Source organism: Lepisma saccharinum, chromosome 10 (assembly GCF_977018435.1).
Source record: "Lepisma saccharinum chromosome 10, izLepSacc3.1, whole genome shotgun sequence".
NCBI classification, from domain to species: domain Eukaryota; kingdom Metazoa; phylum Arthropoda; class Insecta; order Zygentoma; family Lepismatidae; genus Lepisma; species Lepisma saccharinum.
The window spans coordinates 10,790,796-10,806,175 of NC_139238.1; the positions used below are offsets into that span (position 1 = coordinate 10,790,796).

The window sequence follows — 15,380 nt, forward strand, 5'->3', positions numbered from 1 at the left end:
TAAATGTCTGATGCATGCAGTGTGTGCTCTTTTGAAACATCACATCAGTAAATGTATCAACTTGCTTGTAACAAAAAAAAAAACAAGAACGCAAGTAATATATACATACAAGATGAACCTTATGGTTTGACAAAAAATGCAGGCTCAACCAAGCCTCAAGCCTGGATCCTCTAGATCTTAAGCCTGTATTTTACACTTCAATTTCAACATAGTACATGTCCGGCATATATCAAATCATAAGTTAATATTCAGCTCCATGCTGAGAGATTTCAGTCACAGAATTCCAGACAGCTGGATCAGCAGAAGTGAGCAATCAGATAAAATCAGGGCTGGCTCAGTAGCTCACTTGGTAGAGCAGTGGCATGATATGTTAAGATACCCAGGTTTGAGTCCTGGTCGACCATCCATTTCTTGCTCAACAAGTTTCTAATAGGTTTTTCTTTTAAATACAGATGAATATTACAAATCTTACAAAATAAGTGAAAATTAATGACACTTCCACATTCATTTCCACACAAGAACTGTTGACACATTTACAGGGCTGAGCCGATAACACTTAGAACCAAAACCTGTACCGATACTCTTACAGACTGATAGCGATACCAATGCTTGAAAATTATACCAAAATTTGTTTAAAATACCAATTAATATTACTGGGAGTGTTCCACTCCAAGAAAAAGGATCAATTCACCAGCAATTTACTTCAAAATACTCAAGAATTATATCAGAATATTAAAATGTGCACTATCAGAAAATACAGTTTTTCACACAATAATGGTAAGAAATTAATATAGTGGAACCTCGATTTTATGTTTTTCAAGAACCCACACTAAAGAAACATAAAAAAGTGGGGAAATGTAAAAACAGGGAAAATTTTATAACATTTTGCTATGTTGAGAACATCAAGATTGAATGTATAATGCAGGAAAATGTAAATCAGGGTTCCACTGTAGCAACTTTAAAATTTGCATAATTTCCAAGATAATTAGTTCTGCTTTTATGCACACATAGGCTAATCAGGACTGGACCTACAGTTTAAAGGGGATCCGAACCACTGTGTACTGTGCCTCCACCGGGTATCGAACCTGGGATAAGTAGACTCCACAAGAGTGTCGCATGGTCTTTTTCCAGATCCTGTAAAGACCGGAATGTCGGAAAGGTATCGGTCGGTATCGGTAAATAATATCAAACTTATACTTTCCAATAACGATACCACCGATATCAGCCGAAATTTACACTTAAGTATCGATATCGGCTCAGCTCTAACCATTCACAATTACACGAATAGATTGATATGCATATATCGAACACAAGCGATATAGTAACTTATGACAACACTTAAATTTTGTTCTAAACTGAACAAACTACTGTACAGACACTATTTCAATTACATTTCAGAATATCAATGAACGTAAATGTACTTACCCGATATCCTTCCAAGTCTCTCATTTGAATTTGAAGCAGAGATAAATCCCTCAAGATCTGTATGTTGTCCTTTTCCCATTTCAAAGCATTCCGATAACACTTGATAGCTTCATCATATTTCTTATCTGATCGTTGTAGCAAACCGTACACGTGCCAACACACATGGGATTTCAAGTCATTCCGCAAGCCTCTCCTAACAAATTCGTATGCCTCTTCCTTCCGACCCAAACAATTGAGGGTCAAGCCCTTCATTGCTAGAGTTTCTGTTATAAAAATGAAATGGGTAAGTGTTCAGTAATAGACTCGGAAATCACTCATAAATTATACTAAGCAGCTAATACTAATAAAGAAACTCTATTCTTCTAAATACCAGCATTTAACACAAATTTTTAATGCAGCAATTAGCAAGGCAAGCAACATAGTATGCTGATGGTAAGAGGCCTGTAGACACAAAGATGAAGGGATAACGTTGAGATGGACCTGAAGGAAATCGGTAAGGATGGAAAAGATTGGGATTGATATTGCCCAGGATAGGGACAGATGGAAGGCTTGCTTTGCTGCAGCCTTAAACCATCAAATGCTAAGGGGTGGGGGGAGGGAGGGGGAGGAATGGAGAGAGGGGGAGGGAGAGGGAGAGAGGGGGGAGATAGAGAGAGCAACATTGTATGAGTATACTATGGTGTAGAATGGGTTATTTCCTCTGAACAACATTGAGATACAACAATTAGGATAATTCTGAAAAATTCTGGTTTGTTTTACACACACCCTAAATTACTCTTGGCAAAATATTTCAAAACATTTCAGTTCAACCTTTCCACACACTTCACTATGTACAGATGGTCACAAACTGTCCATTTCGGTCTTCATTTGCTGTATTTACAACACTTGTGTTTCTAAATAAAAAGAATCATCTATGCTAACATCTGTGCTTTTCATTTCAATGTCCAAACAAAGAAAATGAAGATAGTGATGGACAATTTGCATAACACGTTTGCCCTGGTTGAAAATTTCAAAACTGATTTTCAACGTTATTTTACCGAAAATTAAAAAAAAACTTATGATCAACTCTTACAAAATCATATTCAAAATCAAAATATACTGCACACATACTAATCAATAACTTGCAGCAGCTATTCCAAAGCACCTATGAAGTTTTGAGAAGGAGAGAGTTTGATTGATTTATTGTATTTTACTTTGCTTTCCTGAAACTTTTGGCTAATTGTGATGTTGATATGATGAAAGTGATATGAAGAGACTCAAAGGACATCCTTGCCCATGCTGAGATTTGAACCTAGAACACCTGGCATCCTAGCATGCTGCATTAACCACTCTACCAGAGTTTGAATATAAACTTACATACCATATCAATATAAAATACATGGACAAAATTAAAATTCACATAATATCAAGGACATTCTGTGTGTGTATACATGAGGAAACGCATATGGGTAAAATTAAGGTGAGTTTGACCTCAACAATCATAGCAGAAACTTATTTTGGTTATTTCTCGCTCAGCGAGAAGGGATCACTCACCTACTTGACAGCCAAATAAGCGCTGCTCACTTAATCGCTGAGCAAACTTGAACCTTGCTCATCACAGGTTAGAGCCACAGAATAGATTTCGTGGCATGTTTCGTTCTCAGGAGACAGTGAGGAAATATTTATGATTAACGGCTTGTAATATAGCATAATTACAGAGGAAGTTCAAACAACAGAAGCAAATATAATATTCCAGTTTTTGTAATTGTATTAAAATGAGAGTGTTGTTTATTCCAAATGTACACAATAGTTTTGGAAAGTTGTGCAAGGGTGTGAAAGTGAAAATGTCGACAGTTTTGTGAACATCAACTATTTCCATATTTAACACCTTTTCAAACGATGAAATCTTGTCCACTTGACATGCAGCCACATTGATCTCAGTTTATTCAAAGCAATGATATACACTACATTCCAGAATGGTGTACAGTGTGGGATGACCATATGGTACATGCTAACAAATCAATGAATGTTGAAACCAGCAATCAGGCGTTTGTTGAATCTTACAAACTTGAGCACTGCTTACATACAGAATCTACTTCGTTGAACACAATTTCTTTGCACCTGGTGGAACACTGGGATGTACCTGCACACCTAGTGTCAAAAAGTGCACCAAACTAGACTATACTGAATGCAACTCCAACTGGTGGCTGACCTTGACGGCTATTTCTGGCCCTTTCTGTCACCCAAACATCTTCGGGGGCATGTGGCTTGATGGGTGTCAACAAACTCAGTTGCGAAATAAGGTGTGAAGGGATCACATCGCTCTCCCGAAGCAACGTTGCCAAGCATATTTCTGTTTTTATCAGTTGCGTGTGAAACTCCTTCATGTAGCACCATGTGTGCAGTTGTATCATTAACACCCCGCTGATTTCTGGTGCTGGCAATATCGTTGCTCTAGAAGACTCTCTCGTGCTTTACATGTGGTAGACCCAACGCTCATTTGTTCGTCCCACGAACAACGTTCGGTACCTTGCGACTCGAAAATACCCGATTTCAGTCAAAGAAAATTCAACTGATCGCTGATTTGCTTTCCCAGCCGCCAGCTGGAGTTGTGTTCAGTATAGGCTAATGGCACGGTTGAAACTGTTAATAACTTAACTTCAGGTTTAGAAATGCCAGGCAGTTAATTACTTATAATTTCCCAGCCCTGGCTTTAAAATCTGAACACTAATCACCACTGTAAGAACAACATTAAAAAGAAAAGGGACATGCATTACATCCACATAAATACATTTGAAAATACACGTTAAAAAGGAAACTAAAATGTCACTTACCTCCATGTTCTGCAAATTTTGGATTTGACAGAATCTGTTTGGCAAATTTCAACCCATTTTTGTACTGCTTTTGTTCATAACATTTCTGTGAGATAAAAACAAAGTGCATAATTAGAAACAAAAATACAATGGGCTACTGCAGCTACAGCACTATTGTGACATCATAAAGCAGTAAAGAAAAATGTTCCCACTGAAATGATGTCACAAGGCATTGAATATTTCTTGTCAAAATTCACAAAACTCCTTGAAAATAAATATTTCAAAGATGTGATCAGCTGAATTTGATTTTGAACCCAATGAAATGTTCTTTAATTACCTAATTCAAATTATATTTATTAGCAATTAAACTATTCACAAAAAGTAAAATTACTGGAATAATGTTTATTTTAATAATAAAATAATATTACCAAATGCATATAATTTCTTTACACCCATCAGTGCTTGAAGTGAGAGGGATGTAAGGGGGGGGGGATATCCCCTGCTAGGAATTTTTTTGTAAAGCATCCCCCAAGCTGTCTCATCCTCACGATGTTAAACCATAGGAGCATCCCCCACATCTAACAAAAAACATCCCCCCCAGATAACGTTTTGCCATTTTCATCAGGGTGACAGAGATGCTTGGAAGCACTTTTTATTCCTACAAGGGCAGCACGAAAGGAGTATAAGCTTTGGTAAGTGTAGTGCGTCAGATCAAATTTTTTTGGAGTCAGACTTTTTGTATCTTTTGACTTTTCACACTGAACATGCTTTGTTCCCATACTTAAACTTTCTCCACCAGTATCTCAAACAGCATTGTTATAATCATGGTCATTTCCACTGTTTTCCTGCAGTTTACCATTTCTATTCATTTAAGTCTTACGAATTTCAAAATAGAACTTTCCTATGACATTCTTGCTTCTCATGACATGGAACGATAGATTTACAGTGTAAATTTATATGTACTTGTGCTCCTGCAGCCAACATCAAATGAATTAATGTTAACGTGACTCTTCCAAGTATCCAACGCTTCTTTAACTGCTGTCCCACTCACTCCCGTGTCTATAACGTATTTTTTGTACTCGATTGGCCAACTTAATATTTTCAAAATATAAGTGCCAAACTCATCAATTAAAATCTCAAAGCCTACTGACAGAGTAAGTAATCCCAAGTAAAACCACAGCAAGAGGGCTAGTAACTCTGCCAAACTGACCAATGTGCAGCTTATTTTTCCAGCAGAAGCTGTCCAAGCTTTACAATAAACTACAATGGGAAAATGGGTGCCAATGAAATTTGGGTCTTACTTTTTGCATTCAGTCACGCCCCTTACGTACTAAAATAAAGAATGCTTTAAATAAACAGTTCCAGCAAGTGCTTTTTGCACGTTCAGACTGAAATTTGGGCGTACATTACACACAAATGCACACTACTGCGAGACCTGCGTAGTGATTGATTTGGTTTATTTTACTTCACTTTTCTGCCACTTTTGGCTAATTGCAAAGACAAGAATGAGTGATGATATAATGAAATTCATGAACGGACACTCGCAAACATCTATGTCCAGACTGGGATTCAAACCCAAGACCCCTGGTGTCAGAGTGCACTACTCCACCTTGGAAGGTAGCTTTGGCAAGTTTATACCACAAAAATTAAGGTAAATGTCCCTAATTTCGACAATGTGCCTAAATTCGACAGGGTATTTGAAAAATCGTAAAAGATAAGAAAACTATGCAATGCAGAAAATCGTGCATGTATCATGCAACAGTGTACAGGTTTACCCCACGTCGTGAAAAGGGCAGTTGCACCAGATGAGACATAGCAGCAGCGCAGGAGAAATTATGACGGCACTATTTGCTAACTGCGAAAAATCGACTGATTTTTAGTGGATTTCATAAGAAGGTAAATTTTCTACATAAGGTTTTTACCAGTTTTGTGTTGTTTCAAAACAAATTTCAATACTTTATTATTGTTTTAGAGCTGTTTTCTGAGCTTCCTAATCTGTTGTGGCAGACAAAGGTTGTTCATGTAACAAAATAAGGGGGGTGTCGAACATATGAGCACAAAAATGGATGGTGCACCAAATTTCGACAAGTGTCGAAATTTATTCGAAAATACACAATGTTGGGTTTTGATGTGCATTGAAAGGCATGTTGTTTACCATTCATGAAAATACCAGTTTCATTGCCCTACGGCAATTGCAACATTAATCCGACAGGGGGGTGTCGAAGTTTGGTGCCGTGCATGTCGAATTTTGGGACATTCCCTGAAACGTCATTTCTGGGCTTTTTGCATACTTTTTCTCTCTTGTGTCATTGCTATTTCCATGAAATCACTCGTTCTTCCAGCGTCACTTAATGTTAGGGACCTGAACTATACAAAATTGCAATAATAATACCAAAAAATGTCACGTTATAATTAAGTGTTTATATTGGCTTAATGTGATAAACTGAACTAAAACTTAATAATTCTGTGAAAATGTTGCAAAATTTGCCTGATTAATGATAAATATTACACAGAACTTAAATTTGGCCTCTTACAGTACACGATTTTCCTTGTTCTTGAAAAATGTAGGAGTGTGTGGGACAGAATTTTTTGGGCCGGGGTGGGAAACATTCAAAATTTCCCAAAGCTCTGGAAATCTCAAATTCTACACGTCATTTTCACTTTACGTGCTTGTTTTTGCATTTCTGGTACAAAAACGAACAATTTTCGATAAGTTCTAGCCATTTACAATGCAGAAACATTGAGGAACAAAGGATGTACACCGGAGCCGCTTGATAATTAATTTACATTAAACTCAGCCTAATTTGTTCCTTACTTTAGCTTCATTTGGCCAAGTCCAAAAAATTTCCAAGAAAGCAAAGAGAAAGACTGCCTGCTGTGATTACATCTCCTTAATGATCAAATACTATACAAAGGAGGAGGATTGATTTCGTGTTTTAAGTCCACTTTATGCACAGTAAGGCTAATCGGGACTGGACCTACAGCTTAAAGTGGGATCCAAACCACTATGTGCCTGCATCGGGGATCGAACCCGGGACCCCTTGATTACAAGCCGATGACGCTACCACTGCTAACAAAGGAGGAGAAAGAGCATCAAGCAGATGAGACAAAAGAACTAGAGAGCTGAAAAAACTTGCTGCACAGAACTAGAAGACAAAGAGTTTAGGCAAAAAGGGAGAGAAATGGCTTGATGTGAGTGACTCAGAATCTTCAGATGAAAGTGCACTGTCATTGGAAAAAAAGTGATTCTCACTGGCAAGAGGAGGAGTCAGATGAAATGACATTAGAGATTGTCAATGAAAGTGATGTAAAAGGGGATTTCATTTTTGTGGATTTTTTAGGGGGGAAAAGAAATGCATCAAAATTTACTTACCTCTGTGTTGTTCAGGAGATCCTGGAAGATGTAATAAAAGTGATTGGACTTAAGAGTGTTGATGTGACCAAGAAGTAATTTGTCACCAATGAAAGTAATGTTTCATTCATATCAGACCCTAAAATTATTGGTCCTGTTGAGTTGCCAGATTTGGTAATGAAGGGGGGAAAGGGTCAGATATGTTTTCAAGAAAAAAAGTAAATGTCTAAGAGTTAGGTCTTTGATTTTGAGGACTCACACCTAACTTCAGACAGAAAGTTGTTTTGCATTTGTTTAAAATTTATGTTAATTACTTATTAGTGTTATATACCTAGTCTTACCATAAATACTGTCCCAAAGTTGTAAGTAAATAGACACTAAATGGTGAGAGATATTTTAATATCAGAATAACATGAGGTGCATGGATGCATTATGAACCAAAATCACAAATAATTATTCGAAATTGCCACCTTTAGCACTGACACACTTCTGAAGTCTTCGTGGCCACTCATCAAGTGGAAACTCCGCAGCTGCCTTCTAAAGAGACCACTTTAAACTGTCAATATTGGGATGTCACTTCTTGCAAGCCATCTCCTGAAGCTTGGGCCACAATTTGTAGTCCAAAGGGTTTAAGTCTGGACTGGCAGAGGGCCAATCTGACGTGAAAATGAAGTTAGGAACATTTGCCTCCAACCACTGCTGGGTGGTGCGTGCTGTGTGTGCTCGGGCTGAGTCCTGCTGGAAGCTCCAGTTCTCTCCATGGAAGATGATGTCGGTAAGACTCTTGCATAGTTTCTCAAGCACTGTCTGCTGGTACACTTTGGCTGAAGTTTTGACCCCCTTTTCACAAAAGTTGAGATCCGTTGTGCCCTAGTAGCTCACACTCCACCACACCATGACTGATGCAAGATGGTGACCCCTCTGGATCCTGGGGTCCTTGTCAGCAGCTTCCCGAGAGTATGTGGCATACACCCTGCCATTTTGGGCATTGAAAGTCGCCTCAACACTGAACATTTTTTCATCAGTGAAAAGGGTTTGACGGTTCCCATTTGCCGCGTAACGCTGAAGTAACCGCTTTGATTTCCGGAGCCTCTGGAGCTTGACTTCACTTGTCAAGAGATGTCCTTTGCGTCGTTTGTAAGCATGGAGTCCCAGGTCACTGCGTAACGAACGAGACATCGACATTCTTGAAATCTTTAGCTCACGAGCCATCACTGACTGTTTCCGTACAGGATTTTGTCGCACTCATGCTGCCACTGCTATCACAAGTTCTGGTGTCCGTACTGTGCGTGGTCTTCCTTGCCGTGGGCGATCTGTAACAGTCTCAACAAAGCGCTGGATAGTGCAGTACACAAATTTCTTGGAGATTTTCAGCTTCTGGAGGGTTTTGAAAATCTCCCCTGGTAATTTGCCTACCTTGTGCAACGCTACCACGGCCACATGATTTTTGTACTCACCCCATTCCATCTTCAACACTTACAACAGACACCTTTCCACTTGACCATCTTAACAAGCAATGACTCACGCTTCACGCAGCCGCTCTTGCCGTCTCTCGCTTGTACGGGTGGAAGTACAGCCACCCTCAAACGTTGGGACAGTATTTATGGTAAGACTAGGTATAATGTTATCAATATCACAGATACCAACAGCAATTGTTCCTTAGCATCTAGGCTTGGCTAAGTAAATGTTATAGTTAGTCCTCAAAATTTTTTCCCTGTAAAACTATGTTTCAAAGTTGTAATATAAACACAATCAACATTTTCAGTGTTTTATTTGCTTTGATGTACCTAGCCTTTGGCATGGTAAGTAATTCATGTTAATATTTTAAATTTTGTTGAGCATAAAAGAGGGGGGTTAACAACAAATCTTTTTTTGTTCAGTTCATGCCCTGATAAATCTGTAAATTTAGTTGAATATAATGAAACGCCAATAGGAGGACATGTGCAGTTATTGGTATTATTAACATCTGCATATTTAGTGTCTGATGTTGAGATATAAGGGGGTGTCGAATTTCGGTACACAAACTGTCGAAATTAAGGACAGGGTGTCGAACTTAGGGACATATTGTAGGATTCACTTTTTGATTTTTTAATAATTATGTAACATAACTGTTGGAATGCAAAATACTTTTTGGGTTAAAGTAGAATCTTTAAACTTTCAGACAAAAAAAAAATTACTCGCATTTATGAAATACGAAAGCCACTACAAGCAATTAACTGTAAAAATGTTCCTTAACCTGTCGAACTTAGGGACGTTTACCTTACCTTCCCTTGAAACTTAAGATCATATTGAAAATTTTCACATCACATAGTAGTCAATTTTATTTGAAACTAACACCACAAGACAATCCATATGGAGGATAACTGCTGTGGAGATTCTCCAGGGAACCAAGGACGTATTTAGTGGGCAGGGCAACCCCCCCCCCCCCCAAAAGACTTACTAAGTACAAAAATTAAATAATGAAATAATAAAATAACTAAAATTTAATAATGGAAATATACAGTAGAGCGTCGATTATCCGAACGTCGGTCAACCGAACGGTGTACTCGCTCACTTTCAGATATCTGTAATGAAAAAAGTACGTGACTTAGCTGCTCGTAAGCGTGTAGGCTTGCTTAGACAGACCAAAATAAAGGATTTTTTTAAACGTTAATTTTGTGTACTGTGTGTATTGTTCATGCAAAATGTGTATGTAATATGTACATATTTTTGTTTAATAAACTGTACCACATACTATATATTCCTACTGAAGTTGCCTTTGTACGTTAATTTGTAATACATACTTAAAGAGATGCCTGTTTTTATGAATAAATTTACTGTACAGTACTTCTTTTTGGCAAATAAACATGTACAGTTCGATTATCCGAACAAACCAGTTTTCCGAACACCCATGTCCCCCAATTACTTCGGATAATCGACGCTCTACTGTAGTTGTTGTTTAATTGAGGGTTATTTATGTCCTCCAAACTTATTGGAAGACAAGGATTATATTGTGGTAATAAGACTTTCAATTACAGTACCAAAGATGATTTATATATAAAATATCACAGGAACTTTACTTTCTTAAACTGGATCTAAAATAATTTTCTTATATTCAATAAATATTCATCAATACTTTATCTATTTGACATTAATTTCCTTGCCAGGGCAGTTGTTTTTTTACAAATTTTGCCGACCTTAACTACACATAAGCCAGATAATGAATACGTCCTGTTATATCACTATTCCCAGGATTACCAGACGTCCAGTTTTCCCCGGACATGTCCTACATTTTAATCTTATGTCCGGCATCCAGGAGGAATTTGAAAAATATCATCAATGTCCCTCATTTTGAACGTCGCGTATTATTAATTAGGAAAATACGTGTTTCAGTTTAACAGAGAGAAACCATGCAAGTTACAAGTCTGTGGACTTCGCTCCCAAACTCAATGGTGAAATTTATTTTGATCCAGTCCTTGCCGAAAAAGAAAATAAACGTTTCTGCTAGAACATTAAGGTCACATCTGATGATGTCAATGTTCACTGCCTGAGTGGAATTTCTTGCCTTAGGGTTTATTGATGGAACAAGGTGTTAACATTCTTATTCAATATTTTGATTACAAATCAGGGAAAACTTAATATGCTGACCAAGGCAGAAATTTATTTTATTTTAAAACAAACTAAACGTAATGTTTCAACCTTCTAGCAAGGTCTTCTTCAGAGATTGTACCAAGTACAAATTAAAAAGATACTGAACAGGAAGATATACATACAAAAAAATCACTCCCCTCCAGACACAAGATTATTAAAGTTGTTTCTGGAACATTCCAGCAGGTGGCCTTCCCTTGTCAACTGTACTTTCACCTGACAGGCCAAGGAAATAGATAAGAAAGGAGAAGACACAATGAACTGGAATGGGGGACCCAAGATAAACAAATAATGGAAGAAGGTGTTAGAAAGAGTGGAAAGGACAAGAGCAAAAGAGGAGAGAAGGAAGAGGAATGAAGAAAGAAAGGAAAAAGAGAGTGAGATAAAAAGAGTCCAACCACTTTCCAGATGAAAGGAAATGTTTAGCAAAATCGCCTGTCAGGTGAAAGTACAGTTGACAAGGGAAATAAATTTCTGCCTTGGTCAGCATATTGAGTTTTTCATATCATGGAAACAAGGCTTAATGGTGTTATAAGTAAAGCAGGGGTATACAGATCAAAGTTATTGAACTAGAAACTACCCTAGATGAAACTTCTGGAACCATTTCAGGCAACGGTAATTGCTGAATATTTGTTTGTCATTCCAGGTCATAATGAGAGAGTATTTTCATTACCATCAGCACAACGGAGCCATGGGAGAAATATAATTTTCAAAAATCTGTAAAAAGTTTGATACTGGGGTTCAGTATAATTTCAAAGATTTTGACTGTTCAGTCTCTCATAAATTATTTTGATTAAATGTAAAATTTTGATAAAAATTGGTTCCTCTGAGAAGTTAAAACATGTAGTAATACATTCATTGTTTAGTATTGATTAAAAGTTTTAAAATTTTTCATTTAAGAATTCATTAAAAAATAATATTTTTTAAAAAACCTGAAAATTTTAAATTTCTTTGTAACATGTTCTGGAAATGTGTGTTCTATATTTTGACTTACGATCTGGTAACCCTAACTATTCCTATACAGTCTTGTTACCTATTCAAGTAATAAAAAATAATAATTTGGATATTTTGATTCATACTATTTAATTAAATATAATTAGTTTAAACATTACTATAATTATTTTGACAATTGGTTTGTACCCCCCCCCCAAAAAAAAACATATTCCAGGTACCTGCTTGCAGGGAACATACTGTCAATTACATTATCTGGCAAAATACCAGTATATCGTTGACCTGTTTTTGAAAGAGCAGAGAACTGTAGTATGCTTTAATACATCAGTGAGTGTGATGATTTTTACAAGATTTACAGGAGTATGAGGAAAGCATTTAGAATACTGGAAATGATCGTGGAGCTAGGTTTGAATTCACGTTAAGGCACTTTAGATGCAGTAAGATATCAATGTACAAGTACCAGTGTGGATAGCAACAGTAGGCATGAAAATTAATAAAATGTTATAAACTGTTACACAGATATAAGTACAATATTTGTGCGTGCATGGTAATTTGAAGTTGAGGTAAACCAACCAGATCATTTCAAAGATGCAGACGTATAAATTTGTGAGGAATTATGTCATAAAGAGTAGGCTGTGAAACAGACTGTGCTAGTATTACCATACTGCTGAATATACATGAAGGAGATGTAAAAAGGTGTTAAAATACAAAGTAATCAAATCTAATGATACTAGCCTACAAAGTAATCAAATCTAATGATACTAGCCTACAAAGTAATCAAATCTAATGATACTAGCCCTACTTATAATGCCTATATAAAAATTACAACAAATAAAAACAATACAATTGGAATGCAACGGGCACCAAATCTGATCTGTCTAACCTACTCACACAATCACAGAAGGAAATGATCCCGTAAGTAATCAGTATACATGTTTACTGTGTGTTTCCACTATCTTGGTTTGTTCGGGTATGTTAAGTGGTCAACTTCAACCCCACCAAAGAGTTCTCAGGTTCAAATCCTGGCCTATGCATGGGTGTTGGTTGTGACTGCCCTTCCATAAAATGCATCTGTGACCCAAGTTTAAATTCTTTAATTAATTCCAAATTAATCATGTACACATGCATCATTTTATATATGGTTGGATTTCTATTTATGTCAATTAATACATACTTTCGAGTCTTAGCAATTACTTACTGTGTGTTTTCTGGAGAATGATTTTTCTCCTTCTGATAGTGGCTCGTGTTCAGATGAAAGTTCATGTTTACGATCAGTGGAACAGCATGCGTTTATCATTTGCATGTACTGAAAAATGAGTCTATAAAGGCATGCCAGCGACAATTTATTGTACAGTTTGGGGTCCGGAAACTGACTGCAAAGTCTTCCATTCAATATTTGGTGAAGAAACTGGAAACAACGGGAACATTGTTATGTGCATGAAGGCGAATTTCTTCCTATGGGGCATGCTGAAAGGAAAGGTCTATCGCAACAAGCCACGGACTATCATGGAACTGCAAGAGAGCATTCAGGGGGAAATTGATGCTGCGACTCCTGATGTGTTTGTGGCTACCTTCTGTAACATGGAGAGTCTGTGCAGGCATGCATTGGTGCTAATGGCGACCATTTCCAACACTTGCTGTGATGTCACAAAGCTATGTCCGTAGCTTGCAAAAAAGCAAAGGAACTGTTTTTTTTTCCAATAAAAAGCCTGCTTTAAAAAAAACGGAAATTTTGGCTTTTTACCAATTACAGCTAACCTATTTCACTTCAAGTTACTGTTATTAGTTTACAGGTTTGTAGTGACATACTTTACAACTAGCTAATAGAAATTTACATGATGTAGCAGCCAAGAGACATATATTGGCCAATTCCAGTGGACACATATTGCATAGTGGTTCAGATACAATTTTAACCCTAGCTTACCGATAGGGGAGGACAGGGGGCTTGCAGGCTCACGAACTCAATTATTTAGATTTTTCAACTGTTGGGAAATAAATGATATTGTTTCCAAGATGTTCCCAATACTTAATTATTACTTTTGTTCATAAAAACAAATGTAATGTAATTAGGAAGCAAAATGTACTTTGTGCACATATCAGGCACCATGTTTGAATGTGTCTCATTCGAGACACTCATGCCAGTGACAGTGTACAATTGGTTGGTAGTGATGGTAATTATTATATTTAATAAACAACCACATTGGCCGCGGTGGCTCAGTCGGTAACGCGTCTGGCTACCATGCTAAAGGTCCCGGGTTCGATCCCCGGCCGGTTCAAATCCGGGAACTTTTCTAACGATGGAAGTGGCCCCGGCATCCACCCAGCGTCGAATAACATGGGTACCTGGGGGAAACCCTGGGGGGTAAAGGCGGTCAGGGGCGTGATGCTGATCACATCACCGCCACTCACGACCGGATCAAGAAAGTGTGGGGCGTTACCCCCACACCCCCTATACGCCTTCATGGCGTGGTGCTAAGCACAGGGGAGCACTTTACCTTTTTTTTTTTTACCACATGTCTACAAACTAAAAAGCATTAATAAAAAAATATGAATTTTGTGAGTTTTAGTGAATGATAAAATATATGTGAGACACTCGTGCAATAATTGGTTATTTTTTATTAACGATAGCAAATTTTGTAATTATTATAATTAATAAATAACTGTGCATATACAGGGTATACACAAATGAATGGTGCGGTTATAAATGACAATAAAAAAAATATTTTTCAACTTACATGGTTGCAGCACTGTTAGAGGTGGAAACTGCCCCAGTTTTCGATATGCAAGTTAATCTTTTTGATACGCTGATTCCAAATATGGCATCATCACGTAAGGATTTTCCACAAAAAAAATCACATTCTCCCTTGGACCCCTCGTTTCTCAGATCTTACGCCCTGCGATTTCTTACTATGGAGGTTTATTAAATACAGGGTTTATGTACAACCAATGGCAACTTCCATCCAGCAACTTCGTGATCGGATAATGCATGCAGTGCAGGACATGTTACACAGTGTCTGGAACGAGTTTGATTACGGCGTTGATGTGCGTCATGTGACCAGAGGACCCCACATTGAACGATTCTAATTTTAACTTACATATCAAAAACTGGGACAGTTTCTGCCTATAACAGTGTTTGCTGCAACCATGTAAGTTGAACATATTTTTTTATTGACATTTAAAACTGCACCATTCATTTCTGTACACCCTGTATGATTCAATAATAAAATGTCTTC

The 15,380-nt window shown here is 37.4% G+C and overlaps 1 protein-coding gene across 1 annotated transcript in view; it reads right to left on the reverse strand.

Annotated features, from left to right (window-relative positions):
- Naa15-16 (N-alpha-acetyltransferase 15/16) overlaps positions 1–15,380 on the reverse strand; it is a 225,806-nt gene that overhangs the window by 205,801 nt on the left and 4,625 nt on the right. Inside the window, exons 2-3 of the mRNA XM_083129528.1 lie at positions 4,239–4,323; positions 1,426–1,688 (exon numbers count right to left, since the gene is read on the reverse strand). Of these exons, the coding sequence (XP_082985654.1) occupies positions 1,426–1,688; positions 4,239–4,323 (348 nt within the window). The remainder of the gene's footprint in view (positions 1–1,425; positions 1,689–4,238; positions 4,324–15,380) is intronic.